The sequence below is a fragment of the Coprinopsis cinerea genome (genome assembly GCF_000182895.1).
Source record: "Coprinopsis cinerea okayama7#130 chromosome 11 map unlocalized cont3.11, whole genome shotgun sequence".
NCBI lineage: Eukaryota > Fungi > Basidiomycota > Agaricomycetes > Agaricales > Psathyrellaceae > Coprinopsis > Coprinopsis cinerea.
Window position 1 is genome coordinate 898,749 of NW_003307534.1, and position 12,525 is coordinate 911,273.

General features: G+C 49.9%; 6 protein-coding genes across 6 annotated transcripts; 4 read left to right on the forward strand and 2 right to left on the reverse strand.

The window, feature by feature from the left end:
• Nucleotides 1-1,545: 1,545 nt before the first annotated feature.
• CC1G_15690 (hypothetical protein) lies at nt 1,546-2,200 on the forward strand. Its single transcript, XM_002910215.1, has one exon. The coding sequence runs from the start codon at nt 1,731-1,733 to the stop codon at nt 2,049-2,051; it is 321 nt and encodes a 106-aa protein (XP_002910261.1). The 5' UTR covers nt 1,546-1,730; the 3' UTR covers nt 2,052-2,200.
• Nucleotides 2,201-2,455: 255 nt separating this feature from the next.
• Nucleotides 2,456-4,354, forward strand: CC1G_05267 (cytoplasmic protein; the record flags this gene model as incomplete). Its single annotated transcript, XM_001840329.2, has 10 exons — nt 2,456-2,713; nt 2,773-2,885; nt 2,938-3,285; nt 3,338-3,363; nt 3,416-3,470; nt 3,525-3,569; nt 3,621-3,672; nt 3,724-3,951; nt 4,086-4,175; nt 4,241-4,354. The coding sequence occupies 10 exons, from the start codon at nt 2,456-2,458 to the stop codon at nt 4,352-4,354; spliced, it is 1,329 nt and encodes a 442-aa protein (XP_001840381.2).
• Nucleotides 4,355-4,882: 528 nt separating this feature from the next.
• CC1G_05268 (hypothetical protein) lies at nt 4,883-8,497 on the reverse strand (the record flags this gene model as incomplete). Its single annotated transcript, XM_001840330.2, has 16 exons — nt 4,883-5,143; nt 5,223-5,401; nt 5,468-5,609; nt 5,679-5,795; nt 5,857-6,221; nt 6,277-6,625; nt 6,698-6,828; nt 6,893-7,012; nt 7,074-7,192; nt 7,244-7,494; nt 7,546-7,691; nt 7,744-7,824; nt 7,881-8,078; nt 8,152-8,203; nt 8,260-8,368; nt 8,424-8,497. The coding sequence occupies 16 exons, from the start codon at nt 8,495-8,497 to the stop codon at nt 4,883-4,885; spliced, it is 2,694 nt and encodes an 897-aa protein (XP_001840382.2).
• An 806-nt stretch (nt 8,498-9,303) lies between these two features.
• Nucleotides 9,304-9,688, forward strand: CC1G_15691 (hypothetical protein; the record flags this gene model as incomplete). Its single annotated transcript, XM_002910216.1, has 2 exons — nt 9,304-9,384; nt 9,557-9,688. 2 exons carry the CDS (start codon nt 9,304-9,306, stop codon nt 9,686-9,688), a joined length of 213 nt encoding a protein of 70 aa, XP_002910262.1.
• A 687-nt stretch (nt 9,689-10,375) lies between these two features.
• CC1G_05269 (hypothetical protein) lies at nt 10,376-11,140 on the forward strand (the record flags this gene model as incomplete). Its single annotated transcript, XM_001840331.1, has 3 exons — nt 10,376-10,659; nt 10,719-10,791; nt 10,853-11,140. The coding sequence occupies 3 exons, from the start codon at nt 10,376-10,378 to the stop codon at nt 11,138-11,140; spliced, it is 645 nt and encodes a 214-aa protein (XP_001840383.1).
• A 228-nt stretch (nt 11,141-11,368) lies between these two features.
• Nucleotides 11,369-12,378, reverse strand: CC1G_05270 (hypothetical protein; the record flags this gene model as incomplete). The annotated part of the gene is made up of 5 exons (XM_001840332.2): nt 12,223-12,378; nt 12,113-12,167; nt 11,814-12,043; nt 11,501-11,749; nt 11,369-11,441 (listed from the first exon to the last, which is right to left on the reverse strand). Exons 1-5 carry the CDS (start codon nt 12,342-12,344, stop codon nt 11,369-11,371), a joined length of 729 nt encoding a protein of 242 aa, XP_001840384.1. The 5' UTR covers nt 12,345-12,378.
• Between the last annotated feature and the right edge of the window lie 147 nt (nt 12,379-12,525).

Genomic DNA, 12,525 nt, shown 5'->3' on the forward strand with positions numbered 1-12,525 from the left:
GGAATTGGGTGATCCACTTCGTCAGAGATAACGTTTGAACCTCGGAAGCTTGAGGTTGGAAGACGCTAGGCCGTAATACATTAATGAAGCCTAAGTAACTCTGGCTTAGGGATCGACGTGAAGGGGGAAGGAGGTCCAGCTCCCGATTTATAATTTAGCATCCATGCTTCAAGCTTCAAGCCAGAACAAACTCAGAAGCAACGTGTGGAGGAGAAGCAGGGTACCTAGGAAGCAAGAACTTTAGCGGTGGCTCTCTTGCCCCTTGAACTGGACCGACCTTGAGGAGAAGGCCGAGGATTCGAGGGATGTGGATGTCGTGTTCCAGAGTAAGATGGCTGGCTCTGGCCCGCAGACAGCAGTGACGAAGTGCCAATCGGTGGCGAAACTTTACAAGGCATCTCGGTATATTGATTAACGCAAATGAAAGGGTTGAGGAAACTTCGAACTTTCGCTGCTTGCGCTGCTCCGAATGAAAGGGACACAAGCTGCGCTTCGATCCGGCTCTCTGCTAAACACTTAAATCCTAATGCTTTGCCATCACCTAGGACTTTCTAGGTATAGACATAGACTCGGCCCCATGATCACAAGCGGTACGTCCAATGAAGAGTCCCTTTGTTTGCGACGCGTCCACTCCGCGGTGGTATACTCGAGTATCACCCTGTATTCAGGAGCCCCTATCTACGAGATAAAGTGAAGCGATGACTTCATATCGCAATGATATTGCAACTGCGGCGGTTAGCTTATTGGCGCGATGCACCTCTGCAAGGGAAGCCAATAATACGTACTGCCTTCATGGGCGCTTTGGAGATCGTTGGGACATACATACCCCATCACTGTCACTCTCGATTTGATGCAGAAGCTCTGGTAAACGGCAAGATGCTTGTCAATGTATTGTAGGAAGCGCCCGTGTATAGGAGGTCTTGAATATTAAGCTATATACGAATTCTATCGGAGTTCGGTAGAGTCTTACATCCCACTTCGTGGTCTCACGGACGTCGTTGACGAGGTTCTAGGCGTCGGTTTGCGGTCAGAGCTGCAATCACCACGTTATGTGCCCGTTGCCTTCTGGGTGCTAGAACAACCATCACTCTTGTCGTGAAGTATCATGCCTTTCAGAAGGATGATTTCTCCACATTGAAAGGTGCGCTGATAACAGTGGAGTTTTTGCCTTTCAGAATCTCATGTCCATGGAAAGCTCGTATGTATCGGCGTTTTCTCCGGGCCCACAAGGACTGTTCCATGACGAATGCCGCCGTACTGGATGCTTAGACTTAGAATCTGCGTGTTTACAACGTAGTTTAAGCGCTTGGGATTCGAAATCCTAGCAGTGATTGGGGCCGAGCGACCAAGTATCGCCGGGGCGGAATTTCTTTTCCAGAAGTTTAACTGCATCCAGCGCGGAGCCGAGTGCGAAATTGAACAGATGTGGCTATAGCGCTGCACCACGATGGTTAACTGATTGTTGAGGGAGTATTATCACAACAGCCGTCAGCCAATTAGAGTATCTCTGAGACAATTCGCTACCATTAGGCCAAGCGTTTTCATAGAACCCCGATAGACGCCAGAATGAGAGAGCCTGGTCTGAGTTGAGAATGATCGGGATTAGCACAAGTTCTAAGGTGTCACTACGGGGAACATCGAAGGTGCACACGAAGTGAGCATGGGAGACAGTCCACGAGACACGACGGTGATGCACGCCTTGGCTATTCAATTCTCCTTGGGAAGCTCGGATGCCATGCTGTTCAAGCGACCCATTGGTATGGTATGTAGAACACGAAGCCGTTCGCTTCGTAACGGTAAACCACGAGCCTTCGCGGAAGAACTCTGGGTTCTATAAATTACAGACATATCCTGCCAATGCGAACCTCACCGGCGAAATATCTATCAGAGCGCACTGTTGCCGCGTCCCAAAGAACTTGAAAATGGAAGCATTTTTGCCATCTACAATCACACAATTATTCTATTCCAGACGAGTGAGTGACAAGATGACCACGGAATCTGGAGTGTCCTTGGTTAGTCGACGCATGCGTGGAGCGACCCTCTCGCGGTGAACACGTAGGAATTTAGCGCCCCTTTTTGGGCGCCAAATGATCTTCGGAAAGAAAAGAATTGCGGAGAGTAGAATCCGGGCAGACTCCCCGGGCCGGAGCTTGGTAGTAGATCGGGAAAAACTCACTCAGATGTTGGGATTGGACTCTTGGTCTGCTAAGTAAACTTGGAGTACTATCCTCTATCTTTCATCTTGTGCCCTTTAAATGTAGTTCGTACGATGGTTCTCTCGAGTTTTCATTGGAATTCTTGTCTTCCTCTGGAATGCGTGAAATTACTGCATTTGGTAGAGATGATTACCTAATAGCTCAATATGAGGTCATGTCCGGACAGTTCTCGGCGACGACGACCTTGGACTCGGTTGACAACTCTGGTGGACGATAAACCTCTGTTAGTGACTTCTAGGATGCCTACAGTGTCGTTCATGAGGGAAGGAACAGCGAAGTCGATGGATGACAAGCCGCGAGGCGCGAACAGGTCTACAAAGCTTGCTGGAAAGCTCAAAGTCTTGCCAGAGCAACCTGACCCTCTACCAGTTCTCGACGACGACGAACCGCATGCGGTCACAGCGAAGAAAGCCTACGCAGAAAGCACGGGAACGAGCGGAGATAGCGATGAAGGAGAAGCAGAGGAGAATGAGGAATCCCAAGAGGACGAGGTCGAGGTACGTCGTCGTTGCGTTCAACTGGAATTCCTAGTCGTTGACCGCTGCTGGTACCTCAGGTGTACAACCAGATATCCCTGATTCCTGCAGGGACAGCCAGGAGAGATGCGCTAAAACTGACCAAGAAGAAAGCCAAATCTCTACCTCGAGTGACAGCATACGCGACTGCCAGGTATGAGCTGTAGTCTGCAATCCCACAGATATTGTTGTCTAATGGTCCAAAGCTCTTACCGCATGAACGACCTTATGAAGTTCTTCGTTGCTAGGAAGAATGCGTACCATACAAACCCCAAGTTGATTGACGAGGTCATTTATACCCCATACGTCTACGACCCTCCTCTCTCCGCCCAAGATCACTCGAAACCTGGAATAAATTCTCATGCTCCAACCGGGGACCTTCTCGGAATTCCAGAACTACGAGAAGAGTATGATACCGAAGACCCGCCTAGGAAAAAGTCTAAGAGTAAGTTCGACACAACGGCTACAGAGGCTGAAATATTCTTGTTCCCCTATGGAACTGTCGTTATTTGGGGGATGACGGAGACGCAAGAAAAGCGTTTCTTATCGTCTATGTGAGTGTATCGATGCGTGCCCGTCGTGTTTCCTAATCTGTTCCATTCTTAGTCGCCGGTTTGAAATCGGGAAATTGGGTAAATACCACCTCGCCGAGACTCTCTGCCATGCGCTAATGTCGTACCGTAGCTCCGGACGAGATCGAGATGGAAGATCTCAACTACTACTATGCAAACTACAGCCGGTGTGTGGATCAACGCCTACAGGTGTCGCCATTGTAGCGCTCACTGTTCCCAAGAATCTACAACGACGTCATTACCCTACGGAAAGGATCAAGTTACATGTAAGAGTCTAACCCTTCAAACCATTACTGAAGTCACTAACATCTTTGAAGGACTAAGCTGTCATTGTCCCATGCCTTGTCACAATCAGTGAAGATTTCGCTGGTATGTCTTGAGGCGCATCGCCAATTCCACGGGTTTCTCACATGTTGATAGTTCGAAGAACTCATTTCTTCGACTATAGAAGAAACTAAAGACATTCCAGAAATCATTAGCGAGACAGGGAAGATAGGGATGCCTCACAAAGGTGGGTCTTCGGCTACTAGTAAATGGACTTGGGGTACGATCTGGGTGACACCTCCGCTAGAGATCATGCAACAAATTGGACAGTTGTTCCTTCTTCGAACCAACATCAACTCCGTGGGTTCTGTTCTTGATTCTCCTGTGAGTTTTCCTATCAAATCGTTGTATGCTCTCGGGAATCTCACGTTCTATGGCTCCAGGAAGTGTTCTGGGTACGCAACTCCTCGCTTTGACGAACCTGCGCGCCTCATCCACTGTCTTGCCACTTCTTCCAGAGTTTCCCCGATCTCCAACCCTTGTATGATGCAGCCCGAAGTTACCTCGAAATCCCCCAGCGAATCAATCTGCTCAACACTCGCGTGGAGGTAAGATTTTCTCATGTCAGCTAAGCTATCATGTAATGACCCTTCCCCCTCTCGTTACGCGCCAGGTTTTGCAAGACATGCTGCAACTGCTGAAGGAATCAGTATCTAGTAGACATGCCGAGTGGTTAGAAACGATTATCATCGTGTTGATTGCGATTGAGATCGGTATGTTGAATTGAATACTTTCCTGAAGGCTAAATATGCTCAACACCACGTTTACAGTACTTGGAATGATTACAATTCTTGTCGATCTAATGGCATAGATCGAAAGTCTATCCCTATCATTGACGGACGACACGGACTTTGAACCCTCTTAATATCCTTCTTCTGTATCAGTGTGGTATCTATGTATCTTATATTGTCGTACGTGTACACATGTTATTCGAGTTAGAATCCCGGATTTCAGAATACCAAGATTCTTGAATAGTTGAAGGGAGTGGGGAATACTATATAACATGAATGGACCACGGAGATTCAACGTGATTGAAGGCTCCAGTCAGATGGCATCGGCAACCCGATTGAAAAGCATGATGATAGCTTTCGCAAGTGCGTTACGACAACATGCCGGAAGGCCATGCCAGTGGGCAGAGTGATGTCCTTTGGGCGAATACGTTCAGCTGGGAGAAACACGACAGTCAAAGCATCCTATTCGCCACCACAACCCCGTGAGGAATCGAATTCAGGAGCCTCCCGAGAACGGGGATTAACTACTTGGTTTTAGCTCCACTTCGACTCTTCGAGCTACCGGTCTTAGTTTGGCGGAAGCACAGGAACTCGACTCCAGTCGCTCGCCTTGTCTCCGCCAATATCTTCTTCACCCCGTCCAAGCTTGCCTGCAGATTTTCATCTCCAGGACGGCGGGCATATGCCTGGGAGATCTTGTTGTAAAGCTCGGAAAGGGTCTCGGCGGCATGTGGTGTGACATATCTCCCCAACGTCTGGTGCATGAACTCAATTTCGAGCGTCGCCTAATTTTAAAACATTGCAAATTGAGTTCACCCAAAAGGGTTCCTGGAGATTACGGGGTGAAAGAACTTAGAAACTCACTCGCAACATTCCGCCCATGCCAAAACGTTTAACCTGACGGAAACAATGGAGCGCTTCCGATGCTAGCTCCTCCACGAGGAGGTTCAAGGTACGAGGCAGTAGCGGTTCTGCCGCCTCGCAGACTTGCGCATGCACATCCACCAGGTACATCAATGTTTCAAACACATATGGCCGAATTTCTGCAAGATATGTGCCGTTCAGGTCAGCGGGGCGATACGTAAACAACCAGCAAGTTGACTCCCTACCTTTCGGCTGCGGCGTGTCATACCAATCCATTTGAGGATCTAGAATCCCACTTCGCAAGGCGTTCTTGACGGCCTTCGCCTTGGGGTTGACATAACTCTCGAACAAGGTCTTATCCAGCTCCTTGATGACGGTGTTCAGGGTCTACAATCGAAGGAACAGGGAATGATTAGATGCCAATCAAGGAGATATCCCATGGTCTCAACTCCTTACTTGTCGATCTTCCAAAAGGGATACATTGAACGCGCCTTCCAGTTGGTTGAGCATACTGGGAATGAAGCTGTTCGCCATGTGACCAAAGTTTGAGACCACAATCAGCATACGCGTGTTCTATTAACAGACCCTCTAATGAGCGAGGAGAAAGGGGGAATAGAAAGGACGGGGGACCCACACTATCCGTGACGTCAAGTACGTCCAGAGACGTGGGGCGCTGGATGGTACTCTTGTCCAGTGGAGGCAGTTTGCCAGTCACGACAGGTGACTCGTCTGAAGCGAGGAGAACGAGGCCGTCCAGGAGAGCATAAAGACTGTCAATGAAGGCCTTCGTGATCTTCGTTGTGAAAGTTTGGTGGATTTGATTCTGCTTTACCGCGCTGCGGCCTGCTGAACCGGACGTCGGCTCCACACCGCCGGCAAGTTTGAAGGCAGCTGTCGTCAACTGCCGTTGGAAAAGCTCTATCTGGCTTAGGTAGTGGGTGGAATGAGGTATGGAGCTGCTCGCCGCCCATGACTCGACGTGGTAAAAGATAGCGGCATCTGTAATCATGGTCTTAGCGCGACTGGGACCAGGGCTTAGTGAAAGGTTGGTTACCTCGCAGCCACGCATTGATGAGAATATCCTCAGCCCGCCATCTGGCGGATTCGAGAAGGCTCTTCAACAGCGAGGTCACCTCATTTGAAATTTCCATGCCGTTGATTTCATTGACCGTGTCTTGTATCTCAGCCAACACCTTGAGGAGATAATGAGCTGTGGACAGCGAATGTGAATTGCTGGGCAACAGTGATGGTGCCGAATTGCTGGAACCACTCGACGAGGACATGACCGCCATATCAGATAAGTTGAAGAATTGCGAAATCAATGAAATGTAGAGTTTCACGATATCCAATGCCATAGTACGGCATTGAGCTGGGCTCCGCCGAGATTGAGATGAAGATGCGGACTAAAATGTGATGATCGTGAGTTCATTTGCGTACTGTGACAATCCCCTAAGGAGCGATCCGGCAGCACACACCTTTTTGAAGCGACCGTCAATAAAGCTTCGAGAGATTTTCCAGAAGCTCGGGAGAGAAGCAAGCAAAACCTCGGATATGTTCTTGACTAGCTCCAATACGGCTTGCCACACGGGTTCTCCTGGGGATTTAGCTTGCGAAGATGCCATAAAGTCAGACCTTGCAATGGATGATCGGGGTGGAATAGTCCGACATACCGACGATAACCTCGGACTGCTTGGCTTCTAGCTGCAGGATGGCAGTCTGCAGTTGTTCTGCGAGCGAGGCATTTAGGGAAGTAGGGTCCGTATACTCGGTATTGGCCTTCTTTAGCGCCCCTGAATTCAGCTGTCAGTGCACACGCATTAAGAGAAAACTGTGATGTGGATTCTAACCCACCTTCAATAGCGTTGACGGAAGAACGATAAGCCTTGTTCATTTCATCGATTATATGTTTATGATGGCTATCGAAATACGTCCAGACAGGCTCATCAGTCGATTGTAGTTCTAAAAGAATTCTGTCGAGGCCGTCAGTATCCAGTCAAGGAAGGCATGGATTGCGAATTTACTCCAAGGTCTTCTCCTGTTCATCAACGGTTCTACGCGAATCTTGGAGCTGAGAGACAAGGACCCGACGCATCTCGCCCATGGCCTTCTCCACACTGTTCCAGATTTTATCGAGCACTCTCTTCTGCTGCTGCTCGGCATCCTTGGTCGCCGCGCCATCTTTCAATGTCCCAATAGGCAGCAGTTGACCCGGCCTGTTTTCAAGCAGATACTTGCCCTTCTTGTAGTCACGCATTGCCACTTCATAACGTCCCTTGAGAACAAATGTCAACGAAGAGCGAATATAGAGAGGGAGAATAAGTACCGCTTCGATGGATTCGATAATGAAACTGGGTAGATTGAAGAAAAACTTAGATCTTTCGAATACCCCGAGAGTGGTGCGCAATTTCTGCGCCTTTGATGCGTTCTCTAGAACCGGCAGGAACACTTGATTCGCCTTTTGCGCGGCCTCTGCATGAGTTCATTAGCATCGTCATCGTCAAACATGGGGGAGCATGTGTACGCTTGAGCTGGTCCTTCAGAGGTTTCGACGCGTATTCTGTAGAGGGCGCAAGGATGCCATCCTTCATCTCGGCATGTAAGGCTACGCAAGTTAGTTAAATTGCAGGCAACAAGACATCTCGCCTGGAAGTGTCGTACCATCAGTGGATGCTTTCACAGCAACGAAACGATCGAAATTGTCTTCCACCAGAACCCTGAGGGCTTCAGAACGGGCTTCAATGGAGTTTTGGAGATGAGCGATCCCTCTGGCAAGATCTTGGTATGTCGCATTGGGGTGTACTGCGGAAAGGAAGGCCTTCGGATCGAAAGACTTCGATGTAATAAGAACAGCTGCCTCTATATAACCACAATCGAAACGCAAATGTTGATCAGGGTTGTCTAAAGCTGGAGCTTGGGAACAGATACGTACTGGTATCCATGTCTAGGTCTCGCAGGCTGAGAAATCGGCAACCCCGAGCACGCTTCGTTAGGTGTGAACTGTATCCAAGCCGGTAACCAATATGGCTGAGTACCTGACATTACTCCCAAGATTGAGAGGGTCCCCTTCGCCTTCGTTCCCCGCAGTGGGGCTGAGAAGCGCCCCTGCAACAGAATCTTCGAGTTCATGGTCGACTTCTTCCCATCGCCTGCAAGCGCTTTGTATTGAGCCCTGCTGCGCCCTTTATTCGCAGTTCAACTCACGGCGGGTTCAAGCTGCTGATCTTGTACGCCTTTAGCAAGGTTGCTTCGTCAATATCGAAGTTTAGCTTTGGCATGATTCCTTGAATGTTGGTGCGAGTGTTCCGATTGTGCTGGGCCCCTCAAGCCCTGAGAGGGCCTTTATTCACAGATTTCTTGTTGTTCAATATCCTCTTGAAGTCCTATTCGCGCTTCGAGAAGAAAACGAAGTGAGCAAGGATCGACGAGGATGACCGTTGTAGTCGAACCTCGACTGGCTGGGCGGTCGCGGTCATTTCGGAGCCCATCAGCTTTTGGATCAAACCTTCGCAAATACTGCTCGTTAAGCGCCCGACCGTGACTACGAACTACCCTTTGCGTAAAGAACCGGATTAAGAGCTCTTCAGAATGACATGTTAACCTTGATTGAAAGCTTTGATTCCACTGAAAAGTGAATGGAAGGCCTAATCCCTAAATACACAATGGTACCGCATGGTAGAGGGAAGGTTATTGCCGGAGTCATCTCAAGATACTAGAACTCTTTTGAGTGACAAGGATCCTCTGAGCCCTTCTATGACCAAAAGAGCTTGATTCTCGTTGATTCTCCGCAGCTATAGTTTCGATGCCGTCGGTACTAAGCACCGAGTGCTAAACGGGAGACAGATATAGACCCGACAACTGCGCAGACATCAGTCCGGGGCACCTCTACCCTGTAGCTTAGCCAATACAACTCCCAGCCAGCACTAAAGGTGTCTTGATCCAGCTCTAACAAACTTCGCGTTCTTATGTTTACACCCGACAACCTTGCATCACCGACGAAACGACTGGCGAAGTAATCTATCTACATTGTCCAGACGGAGCACCCAGACCAAGACCTTCACCAAAATTACTCGAGTCAGCGACAATGAAGTCATTGCATCTTGGCGATGGCGGGACACCCGCTTGGACGTCCTTACTCTTGGAAAGGCCTCCCAGCAGCCTTCAAGTGAGTGGCTGAAGAAGGACAAGATTCCGCTATCACGAGCTCCTCCCTCACCTTGGTCGTTCTGTGATAGCGCCGCTTTGATGGCGAACAGAATCGAGAATACAAATGGAAGGGAACTTGACCCGGAATGCAACTCGAGGTAATCTGGAACGCTAACCAATGTCAACACCAGCTCTACACCAAAGAGAAGCAGAACGCTATCGCCCGATTTACGAAACGATACCGTTACTTGGACCGAAATGAAAGCCCTCCCAGGGAAGTCAAGACCCCCCGCCACACTCACGCTGGATCCACGCGCAGTTGAAATCCAGGATCTCGTTCTCGTCTCCTTCCTTTTTCTTGAGAAGGAGCGAAGGATTGCAGAGAATGACACCATCCTCGGGGCTGACGCCTTGGCTGTACTTTATCGGAGACGGTAGTGGTCGCGAGTCGCGTAAACAATTCTCGTCGCTTTGGCTATGAACACGTCGTATAAGTACATAATGTCAGGTTCAGTAACCAGACGATAGCATGTCAGCGATTCAGAATGTCCAGACCGTCATGATGAGGCGAGCGAAACCGGTGAATTTGCACATGTTGAGGCAGAACCAGGACGGTACATGATTCTCCAGGTGATCTTCCAGGAGCAATGGTCTTCTGGAAGAACCAGGTGGGACCTGGACCTGGTCCTACCAATTTGGGATGAATTCTCATCGAACTACCTCGAGGCTGTACAGTCAAGCACCCCTCCGATACACATCCGACTCGGGAAGGAGGTCACTTGAGCGCCCATCCACGCCAAAGAGTCCGACTGTGCATAGGTTTAATCTTCCGCGGGACTTTCAAACGACACGGGGGTCATCCGCAGCTCGGAAAGCTGTAAAGCATGGGAGTCAGCGTCCCTCGCGTTTCGCATCGCCGGCTGTAAAACACCGGGCTTAGCGGGCACGAATAGATACATTAGGAGTCCAGAGATCGCGACCAGAAAGTTGTCCTCAGAAGCCTTACAACCATGAAGAACGTACCAGAATACGAAGCACGCACTCTCATCTTCGACCCTGACGATGTCAACAACACCAACATCGTTGACGCCAAGGATGGGCAACTGGTCTATTCCATCCGCACGAAACGCGAACGACCCCAAGACGAGCCTTTCACCAGATACATCGATGCTAGTGGCCGGGTTGTTGGAACTTGTCAATGGGAGCTTGTCAAATCCGATAAAATCACGATCGGAGACAGTGGCCCAATGTCCTACAACTCGTTCATGCATAGAGGCCTCATTCCATTTGTCGAGTGAGTATGGAGGTATCTTAAGCTGCGATGAGCGAGAAGCTCACCTCTTTTCTCGACAGTCGAGCATATTTCAAAGACAAACTGAAACGAAAGTACAAATGGGCAGGTCACGGTGCAGGTCTTGAATTCCATGTACGTTAGCTTCCTGCCCGGGCTGATTGCACTCCAATACTTACGCACCCTTCGTTTCCAGCTATACAGAGAAGACGACAAAGTCAACCCCGTCGCCCTATGGAAGAAAATCGCGCGCGATTCCGAAGACGGGACACCCCGAGCCTCTCTGACGCTCGACAATCGGGGGATGGAAATCCAAGACCTCGTCCTCATCTCCTTCTGCTTGATGGAGAAGGAACGGAGACCCGCTGCTGCATCCCATTGGAGTGTGGCGGAACAGTACGACACATTGTCTCCTGGCCCCATTACAGGATACCACCCGGGGGAGACGGCGTATCGCAAGATAACGCCCGCACCCCCTCAATAATAACTTGGCGCGCAGTGGCGTATGTGTCGATCTGTTTCTCTTGAATCTTGTACAACCACCTTCCATGCCCCAGCTGTGCCTGATCTACTTACCGCTTATGCCCATGGTCCTCTGGCCAGAATGTTTCATTGCCATAGTATGGTGTATCATAACATCTAATATTATTCTGTGTGTGAAAGATTTAGTCGGATGTGAACAGGTATATGAATACCTTACTTACGTGAGGGCTCACATATCCCGTTCGATCTCCAACAGCAGAAGGATACATCCCACAGGGACTAACATATGTCCAAACTCGGTCCTACGTTCACCGGCTTTAACTTGTGTCACTTGAACCCCGAGTATCAGACCTAAACTCACCCCTTCAAGAACCGCCTGACATGTCCTACAGGGTGCGCCCACCAGTCGTTGTTCCTTGCATTGACGGCAAGGAGGAGGATCACTAGGAATGGGGTGGACGAGCGGAGGTCAATTATGCCCAGAGAAGCCAGGGCATACGTCCCAAGGCAAACAGCGGAGAGTGTAACCCTCATCTGAACCCATTTACCGTACTGGTAGCCGAACGCAATGAAGAAGAGAACGAACAGGACACGCCCGGCCCACAAATATCTGATCAGAAGCAGTCAGATGCGCGCAATAACCATAGGATGATGCGGAGCCGGAGACAACTTACTGCTTATGACGTTCAGCGGGCTCTCCCTTTGCAATGCCGGAAGTCACGCCGCCACTGCAAAGGGCCATGAGGATCGGAGGTACTGACAAGGCAAAGAGCCTATGCAGAAGCCGGTGGTCCAGGGAGAACCCAAACCCGATCCATTCGAGGGCTTTATGCGCAAGTATACCAAGCACCCCGTATGGCGTGAACACATTGAGAGCGACGGCCGCGCAACTGGCTGTCGTGAGCTATGTACATCCACTGTTAGTTACAAACCACTGAATCGGTACCTTCAAGTTGGGCGCCAAGCGACTTACGGCGAGATCGAGGGCCAGGAAAGCATGAGTCAGGCTCGAAGGTACGAATCCTAGACTGTCAAGAATGGTTTTCAGTTGTGCACACTATAGGAAGTTCAAATACCGCTCACCGCTCCACCGTCTCTATGCCTACATCCCAATGCTTCACCCAGTAATACCACGTCTCTTGGACAATGGGAGCCAGCACTGCACAGCGCCCAAGGGCACGAGCCAAAGCTGAGTCGGTAGGCATCATTGAGAGTCGGGGCCTCCAGACAAGCATGTGCTGCGGATGTTTTCGAGAGCCCGTTTCAAGTTGAACTTGTGCGACGTGGCCGCGGTGGGATTTGTTTACAGGCGCGAAACAAGGTGGCTAACAACCGGCGCCTCGCGTCATATTGACATGGTCTTCTACCACCACGAATGCGAGAGGG

What these genes read in the sequence shown, in the direction of transcription:
- CC1G_15690 (XM_002910215.1), top strand. Translation starts at nt 1,731, where the DNA reads ATGCCATGCTGTTCAAGCGACCCATTGGTATGGTATGTAGAACACGAA.